At 27.3% G+C, this 15,187-nt stretch overlaps 1 protein-coding gene across 1 annotated transcript; it reads right to left on the minus strand.

The window, feature by feature from the left end:
- Positions 1 to 4,889: 4,889 nt before the first annotated feature.
- Positions 4,890 to 10,593, minus strand: LOC125589817 (protein PHLOEM PROTEIN 2-LIKE A8-like). Its single transcript, XM_048762346.1, has 2 exons — positions 9,474 to 10,593; positions 4,890 to 5,312 (listed from the first exon to the last, which is right to left on the minus strand). Exons 1-2 carry the CDS (start codon positions 9,950 to 9,952, stop codon positions 5,102 to 5,104), a joined length of 690 nt encoding a protein of 229 aa, XP_048618303.1. The 5' UTR covers positions 9,953 to 10,593; the 3' UTR covers positions 4,890 to 5,101.
- Positions 10,594 to 15,187: the final 4,594 nt, after the last annotated feature.

Below are 15,187 nucleotides of genomic sequence, written 5' to 3' on the forward strand. Positions count from 1 at the left end.
CTTAAAATATATAGTTTTATCAATTATTTCTGAAACATTTATGTTAATGGAAACAGAGGGAATATAAATAAATAGGATCTGCTTGATCTATATTTATTCTAGTTGATCTATATAATTTGCATTTTCTATTTGATGCAACTTCTGATCTGTGTCACTATTCGAATATAGTATAAATGCAGATTAAACACAGTATATATATATATATGCAGATTTGCCTACATATTTTTTGTCATTCAAGGTTTTAAATGCAGAACAAAATTACATTATAAAATAATAAATGATCTCGATGCAGATTAATGTTAGTGCTATTTTCTTTGATCTGAAGATTAAAAAGAAAGGACGCTGAAATCATGCTAACGACCGATCGCATACACTGATAGGAAAACATAATTTTCATAGTTTTTATATATTTTTAATGTTAATACACCTTCCGTTTCAGTTTAGTTATCGTTTTAAAATAAAATTTTTGTTTCAAAATAAGTGTCATTTTAGTATTTCAATACAAAATTTATTAACAATATTCTTCAGCTGATTATTTTATTAGTTGAAATATGATTAGTTGTATAGGTAATGATATTTTTATATTGGAAATGTGCAAAATGAAATGTTTTCTTAATCTGTGTGTATAAACCTAAAACTACAAATAAAATGAAACAAAGGGATTAGTAATTAACAGCTAAAATAATTAATATTTGTTTACGAAAAGTAATTGTTATCTAAGATAATATATTTATAAATTCAAAATTTTATTTTATAATCACTTCATATTTTATATGATAAAATATCATATATATATATATATATATTGTTCTTTCATATATTATAACATTTATTGTCAACATATAACACATGGGTGAATTTTATCGTTATTAATTAATTAGTTTTACATTTTTAGATTACCTTATATCTACAATCTTCAAAATGAATTCTAAAAAGTAAAAAACATTTTTAAATTAGTTATATTTCATGAATTAAGAAAATTTGAATATGTTACAAATAAGCTGGTGTTTGTGTATAGTAATATTCAATTAAGAAAGCTATATGTAACCAACAAATATATTATAGGGGAAATTTTATGTTTGCCACTTTCACGGTACCACTTTTCAACTTTACCACCACTTTCAAAAATACTTTCTTCATTAAGTGGCAAAATACTCTTATACTCTTGTTCTCTATATATATAATAAATCATTATTGAAATAAATAATTTTTTTTATGTTTTCGAATTATACTTTCTCAAATTCAAAATTTTTATAAATTTATTGTTTTGAAGATTTTTTTTCGAAACATTTTTTCATTTTTTTTAAAAAAAAAATTCTTTTTGAAAATCGAAAATTATGTTTAAGACTTTTTTTTATATATTTTTTAAGTATTTATTTATATATATATTAGAATCCTAAATTTCACATTCCAAAAACTCTACCTCACCCCTCAACTCTGAACCCTAAGTCTAGATTAATTAACACTAGGGGTATAAGTGTCTTTTATCCTTCATTAAAAGTGAGGGTAAAAGTGGTTAGTGTAAACATGAAAAGTGGTATTATGAATGTGGATTTGTGGCAATTTCCCTATATTATAACACATATATATATATATATGCATTTTTATTTTATCTTTAATTAAAACTAGTATTTTAGCTTTAATTAAAATAATTAATACTTGTTTACGAAAAGTAATTGTTATCTAAGATAATTTCATATAAATTAATTTAATGAATTCATGCAATTTATTTAATAATTTATATTTTAATATATTTATAAATTCAAATATTTATATTCAAAAATTTATTTTATAATCACTTCATATTTTATATGATAAAATATCATATATATATATATATATATATTGTTCTTTCATAATTTTATAACATTTCTTGTCAATATGTAACACATGGGTGAATTATATCGTTTTTAATTAATTATTTTAAAATTTTTTAGATTACCTTATATCTACAATCTTCAAAATGAATTCCAAAAACAAAAAAAAACGTTTTTAAATTAGTTATCTTTCATGAATTAAGAAAATTTTAATATGTTACAAATAAGTTGGTGTTTGTGTATAGTAATATTCAATTAAGAAAGCTATATGTTACCAACAAATATATTATAACACATATCTGTTATTTTATCTTTAACTAAAACTAGTATTTTAATTTTGATATTTAATTTATCATTTTTATATTTAAATCAGTAGAATATGATGATTCAGTTGTTTAATTTGATCAGTTAGTTATGCATTTGTTCTACATAATCTTTGATCTGCATTTAGTTTGCATAATCTACTTGATCTGCATTTGTTATGATTGATCTGTATTTTATATTTTATCTGCATTTTTTTATTTGCATCACTGCTCGAAGCATAATTGCATAGATACACTAATGATTTAAATGTCTTTAATTCAAATAATATTATAAAGATTAATTGAGAGCAAAAACAGAAGTGATAGGACTGAAACATTATAAACATATAGAAATCACACATAGGATAGATTTTTAATTAATTTTTGGTTATTTTTATTTAAATAATTAGAATTATAAAATGATTATGTTTTTATTAATATTATTTTAATGACTATTTTGCTTTAAATTGAAAAAAAATTAATGTCATTGTATACATCATCCATGTAAGCAAAATTAGTTGATATGTCATCCGCATTAGCTAAACTAGATAATGTAGTAGCTAATGTGCCGACTGAGATATAATTTCACCAAAAAATTAAACAAGAAAATAAATATTTGAACATTTTTAAAGCTTATGTATATACTTTGACATACTTTAAACAAGAAAATAAATATTTGAACATTTTTAAAGCTTATGTATATAGTTTGATATATTAAATGAACATATAGTGATACTTTAGATATTATTCGACCATTTCCCCTAAAGATGTACAAGACTTTGTTTCACCTTCGTTGATTGATTGATCTTTCTCTAATTTTGATCATATTTGTCATTTTTCTTCTGAACTCTTTGTCGAAATAGAGTAAAATGTGGGATTACTCTATATATAGAGTATCATTGGAATATAACTCAATCTATTATTGAGTTATTTTATTTTAACAAAAAAAAATAGAGTTTACCATTGAAAACTGTCTTAGCTTCATGATTTCTAAATCTTTATGAATTATTCTTGTTCTAATATTATTTTTTTATAGTTTTCAACTGATTTACTTACACTAACTAGGGGTATAGCCGCCGCGCAAGCGCGGGGCCGGATACGTTATTGATGCATTGTGTAGTCTTATGTATGGGATTTTGTTTTTTTTAAAAAAAAATTTGTGTTGTATATAATCTATATTATAATAGATTGATTAGGTTGATATGAGAATAACCGATGATTTCTTATGTGTTGATATTTCATATCTTATGTGTGGACGTCTAAAAGAGTTTCCGATTTATCTTCATGAATTTGACATCTAGCAACATTTTTCCCATGAATATGTCGGACAGAGACCCACATATCCGCTGAGATTCAACATCTGATACGCTGACTAATTGTCATTCTCATTAGCTACCCAATAAATCTGCAAGCTGTGCAAGTATAAGAAAATAGTTATCTACCACAGTTTAGAAACCCCAAACAATAGTGAAACCTTTAATTAGACATAGAGCAAGAGAATATACATAACCCTATAAATATGGTCAAGGCGAGATCTTTTAACAGAAACAAAAAAAATGAATCTCCATGAGCTCCTCTCAGGTCTATGTGAACTCTCTTAATCCGTCCAAGAAGCTGTGTTTCTTTTTCATTGGTTGTTCCTGTAGTTGTCGGCTATGTAAACGATTTTGTTCACCGCCTCCTTGAAACTACCAATGTGTTCTAATTCGGATTTGAAGTCTGGGAAATTAATGAATCCCTCCATGGCGTACATATATTAGTGGACAACTTCGGAAAGTAGAACAAACAACAAAGAAAAGTTATATTAATCAAGTTTTCAGTAGGACTATAAAATTCTATCAAATTAAAGAGTTTCAATGATACGCGACACTGAATAGAGCGGTTTAGAGTGTAATGGTTTATCATCAGAGGTCATAGTTAAGCGACGAAGTGGGAGAACCCTAGGCTTTAACTTAGAGACGGTGAAAAAGAATAGACGAGTAGACAATTAGACGGTAAATTAAACCGGGTGCGATAGACCGCAAGTTAATTAAAATGACCCAACAACCATTAACTAAAATGTCTTACCTTTTAAGGCTTATGTAGAAACCGGGTGCGATGGACCGCAAGTTAATTAAAATGACCCAACAACCATTAATTTATTACACAGCCCTGTACAAAAACTCACCGCCGAAAGCCGTAAAATCGCCAGAAAAACGTAACTTGGGCAAGATTTAGACTGATTCGGTCCGAAAATCGGGATTTAAAAAAAAATAATTACTCGTTTCATCCTATAATCGAGTAGTATATATAAAGATTCATGATGTTTTCATGAAAATGGCAAAAACGAAGAAATTGATGTATAACTCGTGAAAATTTATGAGCCGTCGGAGTCAATATTGTAGAAAACCTAAAAGTCTAAAGAGAAATACGACTTGTAAAAGTCATAATTGCCTTTAATTAAACTTAATCATAAAAACATGTAAAATACCCATTGTTTCTATTCGAACTTGGGTTGTTAGCTTTTTTAAAAATGTGTAAACCGCTGCACTAAGTGATAGTTATTGTAATTAAGTTTTTACAAATAGATAATATATTAAAACAAAAACATAAAGATGGGTTCCGCCAAAATCTATATTATAATGATTGAGTTTTTGCTCTCTGCTTAGAGTGTCTACCTCATCATTTCATTTATTTTGGTGGACACTCCAAGGAGATAGAAAAATTCAATCATTATAATATAGATTGTTATGTTTAGGCACTAAAGATCATTAAGTTCAGCATGTCTTAGTTACATTCTTATAAAAGTATATTGCAACTTTAGTCTCTGTGGATGTGACATTAAATAATAAAATTGTTGTTGTATACATGTAATAGGAATTACAAGGATTCAAGCTATAGAGATCACTCGGCCATATAAGTTTTGCCAATTCAAGCCATACCAACAACTCCAACAAAACGAGTTTCGTCGTCATTGCAGTCGACATCAAGCTTTTCCTCCAATTACTTCAGGCATTGTTTTCCTGGTTTGATACTGCTTGATGCCATGTTAGAGCCTTCCTCAGGATTAGGGTTGTCTCCTCCCTTTCCTTGGGGCTTAACGTTTTCTTCTCTTTTTCCTTGGGGTTTAGGATTTTCTTCTCTCGGCGGTTTATCTTTGTTTAGGTAATCCTGAATATGTTTTGCCATCTTATCCGCGAAATCCGCTTCGTTACTGCAGAGGAACAGAGAGGGAATCCCAATGAGGCTCATGCAACAAATATGTCACCATAGTCATAGTGACTGAACTGTGATTTAGAAATACTTTCAAATATATATATTGTTAATGGAGATTTTAGTTTAAAATAAAGATTCCTCTTTCATGGCTAAAGGTATACTTCAGAAGATACATCATAACAAAAAAAATACAAACTTTATATGATAAAGCATTAAAATATAACCCACCACCATTTTTAAAATAATTGAGAACGATTAAATACAAAATACATATAAAATGCTTTTTATTAAATTCATTTTTTTCACTACTCAAATTTCCTAAATATAATCTTGGCTATAAATTTTAAAATATTTTCTCTTACAAAAACACCACCTCTCAACTAGAAATCTAATATAAAAAAACTCAACTAATTTTTGTTAGTAGTTTAACTCCTCCATCTAAAATGTTGTTAAATAAAAATGTGTATTTTAAAACATAAAATGACATATACAAAATAAAATATATTTTAAAGTTTGTTCAAACAAGATCTTCAATATGAATCAAGATCCAAAAATTCTAAAAGTGACGGTAATTTGTTTTTGGAAATATAAATCGTGATTACTTAAATATAATTTTAGTATATATTTGAAATAAAATTTGCTTTTAATTTGATTTCAAATATCACACTAACTAATAGCATTTTGTTACAAGGATTTCTTGTTAGTTTTGGTTTTGATTGGAAAGAGAAATCTTAACTTTCAGTTTAGAGATTTTTTGGTTTTTGATTCAAAGTAATTCATATTATTTGAACATGTTTTAAAACAGATATTATTTTGATATTTCAAAATACACGGTTTTCATTTAATAATGGTCAAAAAAATTTGTCCATTGTAAAATCCCTATATATTAATACAGAAACATTTAAAAATTTATAACATGTAATTTGTACTAATTAAAAAGGTGTCTTGCCGAGTTGTCACGTAATTAGAATGCTAATTTTACTTACATGGCGGTTTGAGAATCAATTGAGAATTTTGTTAGTCCAAAATTGAATTGCTAGAGAATGTTATATTATATAGTATGTTCATTATGGATCATTCATTTATCAAATTAAAAATATTATATATTATTTCCTTAAATAAAACCTACGAAATTACCTAATGTGATTAAGATATATATGGCAATTAATAATTTTAAATAATAAAGATTTGCTAACAATTTGTACACTTTCTATCATTTTTGTTCAATTATTTATCACTAAAATAAATTACACAATTGCATTAATCATATAATAAAAATTTAGTTTTCTTGTATATGTTGTATTTTGAATTTTTCATAACGAGTATAAATTACTAAAATTGTTAAAAGTCTAACATAACGTGTATGCAATAAGTGATTTTTTGACCTAAAATATTTTTAAAAATGGGATCAGCTCATCAGTAAACAAATTATGCAACAAAAAAGTTTTTTAAAAAGTGTTGAATGGCCAAAAATATTAATTCGATCAAGAATATAAATTTTATTTTTATATACGATATTTATTAAATAATTTTCTTATAAATTCACCATGCGCAAGGCGCAGGTCTTATCCTAATTGGTTAAAACATTAACAAAGCAACATTTTCAAAACACTTTTTGTTATTAAAAATATTGTTAACAGAGAATTCAAAATATCACAATTACATTTTAGACTAAAATATTTGCGGTGGTATCACAATTACTTAAGGAGTTTAATATTAGATTTTTAGTTGAGAAGTTTTTACCAGAACCATGTAATATTTTTTTCGTACTAAAATAAATATCTGTGTTGACTATTGAGAACCACTAATCTAATAACAGGAGATAATTATCTACTTCATTAAACCATGTAATATAATACACCACCCTTAAACAATATGAAACAATTTATATTTCCTAAAGAAGTTAATATAGACTCCAAATATTATAAATCACACAGAACCGTACTTAATAATAACAATATATATATATATATATATATGTATATATATGTATATATGTATCTATATATTTTCTTTATCACTACAACCGTACTGCAGTTATTTTCCAATTGTTACGCGTGTTATCATTCGGACCCTAAGAGATATCTTATATATTAAAACAGAAATCATAATCTTGATTTATGTGTGATTTTTAAAAAAAATAGATCTAATGGACCTATTTCTTTAAATTCATATTACATTTAAATTTAATCTCTAATCTTATCATTTAAATTTTGGGTCTACCAGAAATTTTTATTGGGCTATCAATAATTGGATTTAAACAATAGATGATCCATTGGATTTATAGATAGTATAAATTAAATAGATATAATTTAATATTGTAATATTATACCTCCATATGTTAATTATTTAAATATTTGTCGATGTTAACTTTTAAAATTATAAAGTTTTTTTTTAAACTAACAAAAATCATACGAACAATGATTAATCTTTACTACCTTAAACAAGTGAATTTCTTTTTAAACTATATAATTTATTTAAAAAATTAAACAAAAACTAAATGTTTAATTATTTACTCGATAATATAAATCTATGAAGCGAAAATTTTAATTTTTTAAAAACTTTCTAAATTTGTGAAATGTTACAATATATTTGAATATAACAATAAAATAATATTTTACTAATCATTATATATATAGTTACGATTTTAATAATGAAATAATAATCCGAAAATATATATATATAGAAGAAGATACAAATACATGTGAAAGTTTGAAATAATCTATTCAATGAAAAAAATATACTGTAAACTTATTATGTTTTAAAAATTGATAGACACATATGTATTATAATATATATCAATTTAGGATTGAAAACAAAATGTTTATATAAAAATAAATGAAAACAAAAACCTGCGCGGTTGCGCGGGTCGAGATCTAGTCTATATTACTAAAATTGAAGTACAAATGAGAATTTTTTGGAAACATTTATAGCATTATAAATTAGAATTTTTTGGAAACGTGGATAGCAGTACAAAATAATAATTGCCTATTTTTAAGTGATTTTTTACATATTTTTGTTTTATTTTTAATCAATTATAATCACTTCATTTATTATATTTACTAAATGATTTGACATCATTTATTAAATTCATTTTCTCACTTTTTTAACTACTTCATTAATTATATTTACTATAATATTTTGACAGCATTTATTCGACATATTTGAATGAAATTACTTTATTTGCGACAAGAATTCAAAATGGTTAACAAATTTTTTTTTTATTTGTTTACATATTAATCGGGTACGAGTTTTTTCTTTTGAGTATCAGGTTTTTTTTGAGTTTTGAAACTAGGTTTCACTCGGGTAATATAAATTTTCATGTGTGTTTCGAATCGGATCTTCCCAAGTCCAGATAAATTTAGTTTTGATATGTAGAAACCTACAAATATCCAAAAACTATTGTATCTGATGCCGATTCGGATATTTGTAACAAAATTAACAATATTAATAGATTCAGTTCAGATATTTTGAATTTAAAGTAAACTTAACCTAAAAATAACCAAAAGTAACATTATTACCCTATTTGATTTGAATTCGATTATGATAACCAAAAGTAACAATATTACCCTATTTGATTTGAATTCGATTATGATGTATAGAAACCTAAAAATATTCAAATATTTACGCAATTAATTATATTATGACGCATATAAAATATATAATACTAATCACGAAAAAAAATATCAATTTATAAAAAAACGTAAAGATTAACAGCCGTATGGGCGTGTGGGTCAATTTCTAGTATTGAATTAAGAGCATAGTCTTTTAGGCATTAAAAAAAAGGTAATAATAGCAAAAAGGTATAAATGGGCTATGTGCTTTGTTTATATTAGTTCTGTTTTGGTTGAGGTTTTGAACTTTCTCTTATTTTTTTCTCCCGACTCAGAACATTTAACGTACGAGTTTCGACATTTTAATCTAAATCACAAATCACAAAAGTTAAAGGTCGAGTCCAAAATCTAGTAAATAGTAAATACCAAAAGCTAAACTACAGTTCCACATAACACCAAACTGAAAACGTAAAAGGCAATCCTAAATACTAGTCTCAGGGTTTTTCTTCACATCAAAGATAAAAACCTAGTTCGTTATATGTTCCCAATAAAAGGTCAGAATCACATCATGTTGAAAAAAATCTATGTTATGTACGTTAAGTTACCTGTTTTCTAAATATCGCATCGCTTTCTTGCCGCTAACGTCCTGCAAAGCTGCATCCCACTTAAGGATTCGGTCGTCTCGATTACAATGATTTTCTTTTCTCCACAGCTTCCATAGCTGAAGACCAAAACTGCCCTTCAGTTTCTTCACAATGGATATCTCTAACTTATAGAATACTGGAATAACCCGGAGAGTGCGTCGATCCACACACTCTTTTATCTTCACCAGCTCGTTCAAACACCAATCTGACTCCGTGTACCTGCTCGATATGATCGCCACCGCCACCGTGGACTCCTCAATCTTTTCAAAAAGATCCGTAAGATCATCACCTACTTCCAATTTATCGTCTATAAAAGCATTGATCCCATTTTTGTGCAAGACGTCATGGAGATAGGGGGCAAAGTGGCTACGCAGGTCTGCTCCTCGGAAATTGATGAACACTTGTGCTTTATCGTTGCGAGATGAGGATGACATCATCATTTTTGGTCTGCAATTAATTGATTGGAGAAGCAAATGACGTCTTCTTAAATATAGCTCATCTGACCGCGTTAATCGTCGAGATTACAAAATATAAGAATCAAAGTCATGGTACTAATACTATACTGGTCATTATTTTATCAACCGATGCTAAAAAAAAGTTTTATTAGGAATACTGTTTCTTTAGAGGCATAAAATTTTAATGACCAACTAGATGATAAAAATTGTTTTGATTTGAATCAACGATCACCTAGCCAATATAAGCATGAATGTTTTTTTTATCACATAAATGTTTCACTTCTGAAATTTCTTTATTTTTACTTTTGAAGGCCTTCTTAATTGTTGATGAACTTAAAAGAACTTGTATGAACAATTTTCAATTAGCAGAGTGTGATCTCCGGTGTGCAGGTATTTGTGGGGCAGAAGAGGAATCCATATATCACGTTATTTTTGAATGTCCACCAGCACTTCAAACATGGGCTTTATCTCGAATCCCTTCCCCTCCCGGAATCTTTCCATCTTCCTCCGTTTTTACTAGTCTGGATCATCTTTTCTGGAGACTTCCAACGGATGTTGATTCAGAGTATTTTCCATGGATTATGTGGTATATATGGAAAAATAAGAATGACAAAATTCATAATAATAGGACTGTAAGTCCTCAAGAAATTTTGCGCAGAGCGGATGTTGAAGGATCACTTTGGGCTGAAGCCCAACTCTTGGTATAAGAGAATCAGGGGTTTCCACCGACAGATGGGAGTTGGCAGACATTGGGGTCCTCTCGAGTTTGCTACATTGATGGGGCGTGGAGAGAACATGATGCTTTTACAGGCCAGGGCTGGTATTGCCAAAAGATAAACTCAGTGGACGTAATGATGGGCGCAATGAACCTTCGACGTAGCCTACCACCTTTACATGCTGAATGTGAAGCTCTGATTTGGGCAATGGAGTGCATGAAGACCCTGCAGTTCTCAGATGTAGTATTTGTGACGGATTGTTCTCAATTGGTGAAGATGGTGTCCTCACCTGAAGAATGGCCGGCGTTCGCTACACACATGGAAGAATTCTGCTGAAGTAAGACTTTCTTCCCCAACTTCACGATCAGATATATCTCAAGGGCACAAAACACAATGGCGGACAAGCTTGCACGTGGTGCGAGGAGTTCTCCTTCAGCTATGCTATATGTCGATTCTTTACCTCCGGTTTGGCTATCTGAACCGGTGGCCCCATAGGCTTCTAGTCTATTATGATGTCAAAAAAAAAAAAATCTCAAAATGACCCTCAGAATATTGTGTAGAGAGTTTAGATTAGAGAAAATGACTAGGATAGCACTAAAAAAGTTTTTGTCACAAATATAACTTTTAAGAATAAAAATGACCAAAATAGCACATAATGTTTTATTAAAAGAGATAAATATACAATTATACCCCAAATGTAAATTAATTTAGACATTAGGGTTTAGAGTTAAGTAGTGGGGTTTAGGATTTAGGGTTTAGGGTTTAGAGTTTAGGGGTGGGGTTTAGGGTTTAGAGTTAAGGGGTGGGGTTTAAGATTTAGGGTTTAGGATTTAGGGTTTAGGGTTTAGAGTTTAGGGTTTAGGGTTTATGTTTTAGGGTTTAGAATTGGGGAGTGGAGTTTTGGAATAAAATTTTAAATTTTGAAAAATAAAAAAAAAAGTTTCAAAAGATAAAATGCTATTTTGGTCATTTTAGTTTTTGAAGATTATTTTTGTGACATAAACTTAGAAATGTGCTATTTTGGAGATTTGTCCTTTAAATTATAGTGGTTTCTAAACGTAAGATTTATATTTATTTTTCGCCGTTGTGATATAGTTAGAAGGGGAGTTCGTTAAATGCTAAGTGGCAAGGGAAGTTCTCATGGAGTTTGTTTGTCTTTTGAGAGCCTCCCAACATCTCTCTTGCTCTTTGACCATTTTTTTTATAAAATTTTTTTTTCGTCTAATTATTCGATGAAATCTCCTCATTGGAGACGTTCTTCTTAGCCCTGAACAATTAACATGGTAAAAGCGTATAAATGTATCAATGACTGCAAGCGGAACATAAAAAGAAAAAGTTAATCTGAGGGAGTGTATTCAATCTAAAATTTGAGGTGATTTGATTTTTAATGAGGTTTTAGATGATTTTAAGAAATTGCAGAGAATAAAATAATTTTTGTTAAACCACTTTAGAATATCACCTAAAACCATGAGATTTGATTTTTTATTTTTTAGCTAAGAAACTTCACTCAAACACTCTAAAATCACTTGAAAACTTTAAAACTCCACAACTTAAAATATTTCTAATAACAGTGAATTTCAGAGTACTTTATAAAATGTCAAGTTCTATAACACTGGATTTTAAATGATTTTTTAAAATTCATGTTTTAATAACAGTAGATTTGTCGTTTTGACACAAATCACCTAAAACTCTCAATTGAATACACCCCTTACTTCATTTTCGTTGAATATTTCAAAATTATAAAGATAACGTCATTTGCATTTATATTAATATTAGTATGTTAATTGACTCAGATAAGTTTTGTTTGACTTTTCACTTCGTAATAGTATATAAGAAACCTAGCTGCCATAATTTTTTCTCCTTTTGATTGGTTATTTGAATGTTTCAATATAATTTGGAGGAACAGATGGAAAGTGATTCATTTTTTTTTAGCATCGAAAATAAATAAGCTAAAAAAACTTAGTTTGCATCCACCAGGGCTAACCATCTTGGAGCACATCTGTTCACATAAGGTATCCGGAGTTCGAGTGATCGGAAAGTGATTCATTTAGAAACAAGTTCTACCCAAAATTTTGTAGAATCGGAAATAGATACAGTGAAACGAGCCATTTTAAAACGTAAAATATTATTTTTTTAAAGAATGGAAACGTTTTAACAACGTACTAGATTTTGATCCGCGCTTAGAAAGCGCGAATTTTTTTTTTTATTTATTTATTGATTGAAAACTGATTTACAAACTACCATTATTTTTGTTTCGGACCTTAACAATTGAGTTTTTAGGTTTTTATCATTTGTTTTTTTTTCATTCAAAATATGGTATTTGTTCGAAATATGGTAGTTGCTCTATAACAATGTTTGAGTTTTAAGATTTGTTTTCATATCCGACCTAAATTCATGGTTGAACCTACAGACCCGATACATTGTATATAATCCGGTTCGGATTTAATGAAAAATTCGTTAACTAAAAATAACCCGGTAAAAACCCAAAAACTCACTATTAACCATCAATATGATACCATTGATCCGATAAAACACAAAATATCTGATAGTATTTAAAAAAAAAAATTGATTAAATTACTCATATATTTTTTAATATTACATAAATTAGGGATTCCTTAGAATTTGATGAAATTTTATTACATTATCAAGATAAAAAATGATAATATATATAAAAAAAAAATTATTGATATGACAATATTAGTTTATTTTTGTTATTAATAACCTACTATAATTTTGTGTTTTTATTTTAGATTTAGGAAATTGATTTTAATATAATTTTTAAAATATTCTTGAACACTCGTAATTGTCATATCAATATTATGTATAAAATGATATTATACATGGAAAAATGATATTCAAATATGTATATAATATATGGTGTAGGATATATGATTTGGTTTGTATTGAAAATTTGTATAATATTCAAATGATCTATTTTGAATATTGATATATATATAGTAGAACCTCTATAAATTAATAATGTTGGGATTTTAAAATTTTATTAATTTATAGAGATATTAATTTACAAAATTTTCATTTTTTAGTTTTTTTTCTATTTTTGAATTTTTTTATTGATAAAATAAGAAAATATTTTATTTTACCGTATATAAATTATTTAAATTTTAGAAATTTGACTTTCTTATTATTTTATTATTTTATTTGGTGTATATTTTTATGTTTCACAGAATTTTTACATGGTTTTCGATATAATTTTACTAAATATTATGAAAATATATTAAAATATTAAGAAAAATAGAAGTATTTTCATTGTGAATATAAAACCAATAATATAATGTTTAGTTTGTACTTATGTAAAATATATTTAGAGATAGATTATTAATTTATGATTTTAATGGGACTATATATTTACATGGGAATTTTAAAAATATTATTATCTTATTACTTTATAGATTTGTGTCATATTTTACTCCGGCCCGAGTTGGGACCGACGAAATTTATTAATTTATAGAGATTATTAATTTTTCGAGTATTAATTTATAGAGGTTCTACTGTATTTAAGAAAATGATATTTTCATGTTTGTTAATTTATTTATAGTTCATAATATATTTATACTTATATTAAATTTAAAGTTAGTATATCTTTTAAATATATATAGGTCCATTATTTGTACAATGTTATTTTTTTGATAAAATTTATCAAAAATAAGTAATGTTTTATATATTCACAGGTTATTTTTAAATAAAAATATTTTTTGCATTTCTAAAACAGAATCACGAGTCTATAAAATAGAAACACAAGTTTCCATCGCATCGCATTTTTGGAATGAGACTTATAAGAAAGTGTTTCTAATGTGTTTTCAAGAGATTTCGATTGAAAATGTTTTCGCAACACAAAATGAACATCAACCAAGTTTCCATGCAACATAGGTTTCAACCAAATCAGAAAAAGAAAATACATAATTATATTTTAGAACATAGAATTACAATCCTAGATATCTCGCTAGGTCGCAAATTAATTTAGTAGCGAGTCCACTTTGTACCATTAAGAACTTTTTTTGGAGGCTGACTGGATGAACCAATAGGGTATATTAAAAAAAAACTATTTAGGTTGATTACCTTGTCGATTACCATCATTGTAAACTGCCACAAAAATATTATCGACCATTCCATCAAGCCAGACGACTAATAGGGGGCTGATCCACCATTTTTTTATTTGGGGGCAGATTTGACTATTTTCCCTGCTTTTTTATTTGGGAAAATATCTCATCTTTTGAGAAGATTATAAATCCTTTGTACTTTATGAAATATTGATTTTTTTTTTTTTACTACCATAATTTCTTTGTTCATGATTGTGTAATTTCTTGTTAGATTATGGGGGATTTTGAAAGTTTTTTTTCACGGTTTGGTAGATAGGTTTAATTAATGGAGTGCCAAATTTATTTTATTGAGTTAACCATCTGTATATTTCTGATCTTAATGCATGCTAATTGTACATCTAGTTTTGATATTGGAAAGTCTTTGGTTGAACACCACATGATTTACT

This window comes from Brassica napus, chromosome C7 (genome assembly GCF_020379485.1).
Source record: "Brassica napus cultivar Da-Ae chromosome C7, Da-Ae, whole genome shotgun sequence".
NCBI lineage: Eukaryota > Viridiplantae > Streptophyta > Magnoliopsida > Brassicales > Brassicaceae > Brassica > Brassica napus.